Source organism: Pseudomyrmex gracilis, unplaced genomic scaffold (genome assembly GCF_002006095.1).
Source record: "Pseudomyrmex gracilis isolate BER0280 unplaced genomic scaffold, ASM200609v1 scaffold_655, whole genome shotgun sequence".
NCBI classification, from domain to species: Eukaryota; Metazoa; Arthropoda; class Insecta; order Hymenoptera; family Formicidae; genus Pseudomyrmex; species Pseudomyrmex gracilis.
In genome coordinates this window covers 13,860-24,615 of record NW_018021239.1, presented here as the reverse complement: position 1 = coordinate 24,615, position 10,756 = coordinate 13,860, and the positions used below count along the sequence as shown (strand labels likewise).

The 10,756-nt window shown below is 34.9% G+C and overlaps 1 protein-coding gene across 1 annotated transcript in view; it reads left to right on the top strand.

Annotated features, from left to right (window-relative positions):
* The window catches only part of LOC109861241 (probable G-protein coupled receptor Mth-like 1), a gene marked incomplete at its 5' end in the record, with an annotated part of 10,997 nt that extends 9,104 nt beyond the window's left edge, over positions 1 to 1,893 (top strand). The window contains one exon of the mRNA XM_020440798.1: positions 989 to 1,893. Coding sequence (XP_020296387.1) covers positions 989 to 1,322 — 334 coding nt within the window. The remainder of the gene's footprint in view (positions 1 to 988) is intronic.
* Between the last annotated feature and the right edge of the window lie 8,863 nt (positions 1,894 to 10,756).

Genomic DNA, 10,756 nt, shown 5'->3' with positions numbered 1-10,756 from the left:
ACTGCTATAGAAACGTAAGGTTACGTTTGACAGCCGGCTGAAGTACATAAATAGGGACAAGCCATGAAATCTTGTCCTTGTTTGTGAAAACACCATTTATTGCTAATAAAATGCTTTAAAGTGTCTTAAATTGCATTTTTTCGCAAAATCAAATCCTTTTCTTACGTAAAGTACATTTTAACTGTTGTACATCATTCAATATTAAATATTATATACTCATAAACGGTGACTTTTCCTTAAGGTTTTGGACAAGAAAAGCTGGTTTATCTGACGAAATCGTAGTATAAATTTATAAAAAATATTTACTATACTTTACATGTTTATAAATGTAAAATGAACTATTTTAAAAAATCCATTGATATCATAACTATAAATAAAAAAATACTCTACTTATTTATTTTCACTTGTTTTTCTGTAATATTTATTTGAATATAAAGGCACACTAATCGGGACAGGCACACTAATAGGGACAGTTACTCTAATCAATTTTTTTTAATATAAGTGAGATCAAATAGAGCGTCTCCTTTAAAGTTAGGTCCGTGCAAGTCAAAGATATTAAACAGGAGAAATTAGTAACCTTGCACGTCTTGATAGAAACTCTTTAAATACCGTGTTTAACACGTCTTAATTTTAGTAAAGATATCGTGGACTAGCACGTCTCACTCAATACAAGCTTTTGAGAAACGAAAACTTTTGCAAGAAAAACGTAAATAACACAGTTTTTGAAACTTCACAAAATTGCGAGAAATCAAGACGTCTAAAAGAAAGCTTTCTTGACAAGACAATAAAACAAAAGGTTGTTATTTTTGCTTAGCAACGATAGAAATAAAATATTTCAGCTTTGTTCATGAAGTTTACATTTCATTTGGAGAGCGAACACTTCGAACTTTCGTGCTGCCCCTTTTTTTTAAACAACTACGAACAAACAAAAATATCTAAAAATGCACTTATACTTCGAAGTTTTTTTCGTCTTTCTTTTTACTTTCAGGGCAACACTGGGCCGCATATGTATGAAATTGGTGATTGTGATGGGTATCACCTGGGTAGCTGATGTCATCTCCTGGGCGGTCGGCGGACCGCAGTACATCTGGTATTTTACTGACTTAATAAACGCTTTCCAAGGAGTCTTGATCTTCGCGGCCGTCGGTTGTCAGCCGCAGGTTCGAGCGGCTGTTAAGAGATTCTTCAGCAGGAATCCGCAAACCAATACCGGCCGCCAGGGTAACGGCCACAGCACAACCAGTCACGGAATGCCTAGTATGGGCGATAGCGTCACACAAAATCCAAGTACCAAGACTGCGCCGTTAGAGACTATTTGTTAGAAGAGTTCCTTGTGAAAAATTGTTTTTTTACGGATTTTTTTCTCATGCATTCTTTTCACATTTCGACTAGTTGTTATTGAGTCATCAGTATTGCATTCAATGGATAAATTAATAACTATATACTATATCTATATATGTATAGACAATAAGGCTGAACTTCAGAAATGGCAAAATATTAAGTGTTATGCGGTATACTATCCCACCTAAGCATTAACAAAGATTTGCGTTAAAATATTTTTTTTAAATAAGTTTTATTTCATTAATATGTTTAAACGTACATACACACACACAAATTTTATAGACAAAATTATGACAATTATGACGCTTTGGTGCACAAGAAAATGCTTTGAAAATACGTTTTTAGATAACTCTTGAGTTTTTGTTTTGATTAACAACGACTTTGTTAGAGTCAATAATGACAAGGAAAGAGACACTGATCGTTGTTCTTAGAAATCGTACAAAAATTGCAATTAAACAACTAAACTCTTTCTGATTAAAATGGATATTATTAAACATAAATATATACAAAATGCAATAATATATGAAAAACTAATAAGTCAGATTTAATTTTACATTAAAGTTCTATTTTAATTTTAAAACAATTTTGCTGATTGTTATTTTCACTAAAAAATACAAATGTCAAGAACTCTGAAAAAATGGCAAATTTACGTAAAAAACTTTAATAAGGCTTATAACACGGTTATTGTTTGTACAGAAAATTTTCTGAAATGTAATTAGTATCTAATTTGTTTTTTTGAAAAAATCATAGATTTTGTTTATAAATAATAAATATAATATTTTAAATATAAAAGTGAAGAAATGAGAATTTAATACTTGAAATAATAACGAGAATAAGTATTAAGTCTGAAAAAATATTCAATATATAGAAAATTTCCTAAAGCTTACTTGTGATTCAATCCAATGGAATTACATAGTACAAAATCTCAAATATATTGAACACAATTGCACAACTTGTAATCATATTGCAAACCTTATGAGAAATTTCTGTTACACAATTACAATTTATTAAATTTTTTTTGTAAGTTATTGCAATGAATTTTTTTTTGTTTATAACCTGCATAAAATATATAATATTGAAAACATTATTGTTTTTATTGTGTAGTAAAAGTAACATATTAATATATTAATACTTTGTTACACATGTATATATACGCTGAGTTCAAAGAGAGAAGATATCTCCTTCCGCGCATAGAGGAAGAAAAGCTGGCAAAGTGAGGATAGCATTGCGCGTGGGATTGGCGGGATACTCGCTGGCAGCCAATAGCTTTGAAGTGGGGGGCTTTCTGGTAGGAGAGATGTGTTTTTATCTGCTATAGATTCTCTTTTTGAACTCAGTATACATATTTATTATAAAAGCACAATTCAAAAATTGTGACGTATTAATCACATTATCATTGAAATTAACTTCTTTGAGTGCAGAACATAAAGAAAGTTTTCCTCTCAACTGTCAACCTCGGACGCAGCAGTAATGTACCTATTAGTATCGTTGACATGTGCGCAGTTACTACTGTCTCAGAAATTTGTTGTTAACAGGTTGAGAATAGAAATATGCAAATAAAAAATTTTGAATAAGCTAATAACTGATAGCGAGCTTTTTTTGAGTGCACATATATGTTCTCACAGGCCAAAGCAAATTTTTATTTCGCTTTATATATACCCGCAGCGCGCTTTATAAGGATGTAAGGAAACTCGGAGCAGATGCAATGTGCTACTTTTGTTTTCATAGTTATTGAAAAATAGACAAAACCATGTAAAATAATATTTTTATATTATGAGATCAGAATTTGTAACATAAAAACATTGTTTTGTATTTTCTTTGTTCTCTATTTGATTCCACTAAATATGAAAACGAAATATTGTCAATCTGCCTTGGTTTCTCCTAATAGTATTAAATTTTCTAATGTTATGTTATATATACATATAAATATTGGTACTTATATAATTTTATTGTTTATCATATCAAAAAAAGAGAAATTGCGCATCACTACTTAATCGCCAAAAGTGATTTTCTGCATTTTTTTCTTCAGGAAAATCGAGCAGCTGAATTGACAACGTTATTATTGCAACTGGTATCATTATTATTATTATTATTATCATTATTATGATTATTATTGTTATTATTATTATTATTATTGTTATTATTATTATTATTATTATTATTATTATTATTATTATTATTATTATTGCTAGTATTACGTAGCGCGCGCGCGCGCGAGCCTGTTGCGTGCGTTCATGTGTGCGTGCGTGCGTGTGTGCGCGCGCGCATGTGTGTATAAACATGTGTATACGTGCCTACCGTGAAACTTATTGTACAAAAGTGCGTGTGTGTGTGTTTAAAATCTGCGTATAGGAAATGTTTTATTAACAAACAGCAATATTCTTTTCGAAAACCTGACTTAATTATATTATATAATCAATGATAAGAAAAACAGTTTTTTAGCATATTGTCACGTGCACATGGTTTTTTACATTTACGATTTATATATTCAGTTTGTTTAAAACTAAATCCAATGAGAAGGGCCAATATGAACCTTAAGACACAGGTAGTAGAGTGTAAAAATTCCAATTTATTGCAATATATGCAAGTATACAATATGACGTCTCGATTTTTGATTGAATCCTCTTCAAATACAAATAATCTGTATTAATTAACAGACAGAAAACATTATATCACTACTAAATTGACAAAAAATAAACGGTGGTTAGACAACAGGAAATTTCTTGGTCGTAATTCATATAAAAAATTTTTGGAGTGTTTTAATCAACAAGCGACTCACTCAAAATTCACGTTGCCACAAATAAACGGCATAAAGATGTCAAGTAATATTAAAATCCACTACGCATAAAACAATTAAAAAAGAAAGATAAAAAGTTAAAAAAGTCAAAAATAAAAAATAAGAAATAAAATAAGTCAACGATAAACATGTCAACCGGTTAAAAGGTGCAGCGTCAAACTGAAATTAAACTGCGTAGTGTTGTTGTCAAAATGAAACTAATAACCGAAAACCAGGTGAGTCGCGTGTGATTAAGGTACAATACAGAGAAGAGACAGGAACAGACCGAAAGACATCTATCGCATGTGAGTCAATAAGAACTTTATACCTTCTTTTATATAAACTTATCGACTAGAGGTATACACGCATTACCTAGAAAGTCGATGTCACTCTGCAGGTTCAAACTTGTCTTCTGTTTCTTCATGTAAAGCATCTGAGACACTAAACGCTTAGAATAAGAATATTCCTCATTTAAAATTCTAACATTATCCCAGTCGAAATCGTGTGAGAATTCAACTCTATGGTCAGTAATGACCGAATGTTGCGTCCAATTACGACGGATGTGGTTTTTATGTTCCGATATTTGAGAATAGAGGTTTTTTGGTTTGACCGACGTAAGAAGACAGGTAGTCTTTACATTTAATGTGATAAACCTCATCCGATTTCATGTTTTGTGGCAAAGGATCTTTATAAACCTTGATAAATCTGGACAGAGTATTAGAGTTTGTAAACGCTAGACTCATGTCCAACGTCGATCTAACAAAGTTAGCCACATACTTGGAAATCGACTGGGTGTATGGGAAGGTGAAAAAATTTTAGGAGTCTCTCCCTCCAGAACTCGATCCAAGAGTCTCGTCTTATCAATAGATCCACTAAAGAGACTTTTCAGACGCCTCCGTCATTACGTCAAAAATTAAATGTAAATTATAGCCGTTTCTTTGTAAAATATTTATAACAAAGTGGAGATTCTTTTCATGGAACATAGGATGAGAGAACAAAAAGGCTTTATCAATAAGTCCAATGATGGAACAATTTTTGACTTTTTTAACTTTTTACCTTTCTTTTTTAATTGTGTTATGCGTAGTGGATTTTAATATTACTTGACATCTTTATGCCGTTTATTTGTGGCAACGTGAATTTTGAGTGAGTCGCTTGTTGATTAAAACACTCCAAAAATTTTTTATATGAATTACGACCAAGAAATTTCCTGTTGTCTAACCATCGTTTATTTTTTGTCAATTTAGTAGTGATATAATGTTTTCTGTCTGTTAATTAACACAGATTATTTGAAGAGGATTCAATCAAGAATCGAGACGTCATATTGTATACTTGCATATATTGCAATAAATTGGAATTTTTACACTCTACTACCTGTGTCTTAAGGTTCATATTAGCCCTTCTCATTGGATTTAGTCCATTTTCAGATGAGTTCGGTGGATAAAAATGATTTGATTTGAATGTAAAGGCGTTTCCGAACGATTGCAGGATTTTGTGCAAATAAATTGTAGTTCTGTTTGAGTGTAAAACAAATGTTTCGACTTTTATTTAAAGTCTTCTTCAGTGTTGTCTATAAATTACATAACATATAAATAAGAGTCAGATACAAAGGTTAACAAGTGATTGCAATCAGGCTTACCTTTGACCACACGTTCACTGTGTCGCATCTAATTCGTTGACATATGTACATGTTTCTAGTCAACGGCTACTATTGTACTGAGATGTTTTGATGTCATGTGGAGAAAGGCAAGTTTACATTAAAACGTATAAAACCTGGTTATTCAATTTCGTCTAAGATCGGTAAATATGAGTCATCTAAATGTTCTGTGTCTTGCATCTTGTTTAGACTTTGTTTTTGTAATTTAATGTGCAACATTTCAGATGTGAGCCTTTTAACGTAGTTCGGTTCTATATCTAATATTTTTGTGGTGTCCCAATTAAACTGAAAAAGACTTTAAATAAAAGTCGAAACGTTTGTTTTACACTCAAAAAGAACTACAATTTATTTGCACAAAATCCTGCAATCGTTCGGAAACACCTTTACATTCAAATCAAATCATTTTTAATTCATTTTGTTTATTTCGTTGTTAGTATAGTAATTATTCGAATTTCATTTATCGATTATAAATACGGGAAAGTAAGTAGAAAAACTTAATTGTATTCATTAATAGAAGTACGTATCTCTATAGAGTAAGTAAGAGCGTCATATAATAACTGACATTCTTGATAACAGAATCGTTTATGTTATATTTATGTTTTGTGTTAGACGCAAGCTTATATCATTTATAATTTATTATCTTAGTGAAACCGACTTAATATGTTATTATTTTTTAAACCTTTTTTTTCTGATTTGCGTTTCGATATCTCGTGTATTTTAGTTAGCTTGTAAATATAAGACTGTCAGAAATAGCGTCACACAGATTCGCGCATGTATAATAAGCGTATACATTTAATACTCAAATAAAAAAAATAAAATATCTTGTTACAAAATAAAATAAGCGACAGCGTGTCCAGACAACACCAATGGTGTTCGAGAAAACGGAGGCTATATTCGTAGACAATAGTGTTAACCAATATATTCTGCAATAAATAGTTTTTTAATAATTGCATAGAGTTGAACAAATTGTGTAATACAATACATAGAGATGAAGAAATGTTTACAGACAACGATACACTGCCGCTGATCATACTTCATTCCTATATGTATATTCTATATACGGCGAATATTTATTATATGAATTTACACTAATTACATTAAAACAAACTGTTAGAGTACAAAGATTGCAGTTATATTCGTTTTCTATTTAATTCCTTTTATATTCGGATGACTTCAAAGCTCACTGTTTTTCTTGTTATGAGAAATTCTGTAAAAATATACTCACATAAAAAAATAAAGAGGCATGGTAGTGTCTCACGCCAAGTTCACGCGCAATGAAATGGCGCTCGAAACTGCGCAAGCACACTGTGCCTTTTATATGCAAAATTCAGATATTTGAGACGTGAGGAAGTTTTCACAGGGCAATATTTTAGTAACAACTGAACTAATCAATTTCGTTTTAGTCTTAATCGATTCAGAATAAAACATTAAAAAAAAAAGTATTCTTGCGTTTTTTTTGTCTGTGTTTGCTTCTAATCAGAGATATGCGAATATGAAGTTACGAAGTAAGAAATTCACGTAAGAAACGTTATCATTGTCGTTCGACAAAATTGTGTACATGTTTCTATGCCTGCTAACAGATGGTATACATGTAAGACCGCGTTGAGAGAAGAAAAAGATAGAAAGAAGTGTAAGTTAGAGAGAAAGAATCAAGAGGCACGGTAGTTCACGTTATTTACGTCGGCAACAACTTCGATAGTATGTACCGATTGCTTTGACAATGTTCCACGTTATTTACGTCGGCAACACCTTCGATAGTATGTACCGATTGCTTTGACAATGTTCCTCGCGGCGTAGTGATTTCGCGCCGGCAACCTCCAATATAACTTTGGTTAATAAACTGTTTTGAAACTTGGCACGAAATAACTACAAACTATATACTAAAAATTTATTATATGAAATAAAAAATTACTTCAGGAAACGGAATAAACATATTTTGCAGAAAAATCAGACTCCGGCAATATCTTCAACCGTGGTTGGCGCGGGACAATCTATCGCGGCGTGATGGTTTCGCGCCAGCAATACCTTCGATATAACTTTTTAATTAAAAAGATAGGGAGATAATCTTCTTTAATCCGAGGAATTAAAAATTACAAACGTTTCGATCTACTGAGATTCTCTTCAGTGTTTCTGGGTTTTCCAGCTACGTACACAGGCGACACTGTGTAACACAGTGTCCACTAGTGTGAGAAAGAGCATATCAGTGTGTCTCACTCATAGTGGACACTGTGTTAAGAGCCGTCTACAATGGAGAGTTGTAGGCCGTAACAGTAAGAAATTGGCAAATCACAATCGATTATTCTTCTGTACTTTGTCTGTGATTGGTCAATTTCTTACTATTACGGCCTACAACTCTCCATTGTAGACGGCTCTTTACACAGCGTCGCTTGTGTACGTAGCTGGAAAGCGCCCACTGTTACGTCCTGGCCCACGGTTACGGTCGGGCTATGGTGGAGCGCAACAGAGAGCTGTCGTTTTCGTATTCCAGCACAGAGGACACGAAAGTCCCGCTGTGCGAAGGTCGAGCGAGTTTGTTTGTACTCGCAGACAGGTCAACGGTATATGCCGATCTTACTCTGTCATGTGAAACCCCGCTCGTCGGTCCCTTTTGAAGTCTAGAGTCTAGACTCTATTTACTAAGGACGGGACCGTGCGATCGCTTGAGGATGTGGGAATGAGAGGTCGTTTAATAAAAAATTGAGCGAATTATATTAAAATTTCGAGTTTATTTATTTGTATTATTTACAGTTGTGTGTGTGTTTGTATTTAAATGTGATGCGGATGTGAGATAATTCGTGAGATTTACAATAAGTCGGAGGGTCATTGCTCGGAGGCGGAAAAGGACATTATATATCGTCACTCCCTACGTATAATTACATAAGTGTCACATATGGGATTTTCAGTTTATTGCATAGTGACACTTAGAAAGTCATGTTCTTTATGGTCTCACCAAATATTAAAAAAAAATATTCATAAGTAAGGTACAAATTTGAAACCAAAAGATCCCTAGCTATAGGGAAACATATGAAGTTTTATACTTTTAAACTGCTCTCCTCTAAAATTTGCGTTTTGGAGTTACGGGATTATACGTAGGGACTGACGATATGTGTGACGCGAAAAGTGTGAAGCCTCCGGCGGGTTATTACAGATGTGAGTGTGTAAAATGCGAGTGCATACGGTTGATTCATGGCATGATTTTTAGGGAAATGCTATTGCGGATTAATCGAGGTCGATCTCGATTATTTCAGAAATTTTAGGAGAAGGGGGAGGAAAGATTTTATAAAAGTGAGACACAGGAACTAAACGGGGGATTACTGAGAAGAGAGAATTTAACGGTGAGGAGGATATTGGAAGGACTAGCAGAAATTATATAATTCAGAAGGGAGTAAGGATCGACGACATAGTGTCGTGAGAAGGGATTTGCTACTTTGTAAGAAGAAGCTAGGGCAAAGAGGTGCTGTAAGCGAGAAGAGTCGGCGGAGTGTTTTCCTAGGAACTCTATTTCTGGTGAGAAAGGTGGGGAGGGAGGAGATGAGCGAGGTGAGAGGGAGCGAGGAAGCGAGGGCGAGCGAGGAGGCGTTAGTGAACGCGGTGAAGGCGACTGCGGGCGGAGAGGAGAGGGAAGAGGGTTGTCCGCGGGAAGATCGGGACTTACGGGGGAATAACAAGGGGGTTCATACCACAAATTGCTTTCGTAGTATGCGTGTATGTGAGAGTCGGGTATATGTGTACGAGAGATGTCTATATGCTCGGGTGCGTGTGAGTGCGTTGGTGTGTGATCGCGATTGTTGTCGTCCTTATTACTAAGGCCGTTATTGCCGTCGTCGGGGTTATTCTCGGCGATCGTAGGAGTTGGGTTCATGGGCCTGTCCGGCTTAGCTTAGCTCAGGGCGAGAGCAGCTCGTCGCAATCTTTGATTGCGTCGATGCCGCCAGTGCTTGCGGTTGGAATGCGACCTGCGAGGTCCCACTTAAACGGGATGGTTTTTTATATAGCTCGCTCTGTGTATACACTGACGATGTCTATGTACGGGGTTAATATTCGGAACTATTTCCTAACTCTATTAGCTTTAATTTTATTCGCGACAGCTAAGAAAGGAATGATTAAAGAAGGAGATGATTTCGATCTCTCGATCGGATGCTGTCCGCGGTTGAAATCGCAAACTGCTTTCCCGTCGAGATCGTTCACAGGGAGATGTCGTGATGAAACAAATGGTTCGCCTTCGTGATATTTCTCGCCAGCTTTTTCGGTGCTTCTATGTGTCAAAGTTCCGAATATCAACCTCTGGATTTCGCGAGTGGTGGAACCTCCGAATAACGGTATAATTGTAAATTATGTGTAGACTTACTACTTGGTTGATCTTTTGAGGAAGCTCTCTCTCTTTCTCTTTTTAGGCCCGGCTTTGTTGGTAGTTGAGTGCCTCGCTATTTCGCACTTCGATTTGCTCGCGAATTTGCTGCGGCACTCCCGGAGGCTTATAGTGAAATCAGTGGCTTCTTTCTGACTCCAACCCCGAGAGTCCCGTCTTATATACTTTTTTGAGTAAGCGAGTTTACTCACCGAGTTTCTTTCAATTAGGAAGCTCAGTTGAGCCTTGCTGGTTCTTATTTGTTAATTAGTTAGTCGAGTAGGTTTGTGAGATCGCCAATCGGCGATCTCCCTACTTTGGACAGTTCGTCCTATTTTTGGAGAAGGGAGAAAAAAGAGAGTTAGATTTTCCGATTGCGCTACATAGACCCTTAGGTGTTTACCGAGTGATAAATAAAAAATTTGAGTTATTGCTCTTGGTGATAAATTCTGTTGGCGTCACCCGCTCTAATTTTTATAAGCTCTATTTGTCTCGACTCGGGTTTGTTTGAAAAGTTGCTCGGAGATGTTTAAAGAATAAACTTTTTTTGCTAGCTATCGTTTCAAAATGGAATTTTTAAAATTATTACTAGGCGCGGTTTATTTTTTGGGCGTCGGCACGATTTCTATTTGTGCTT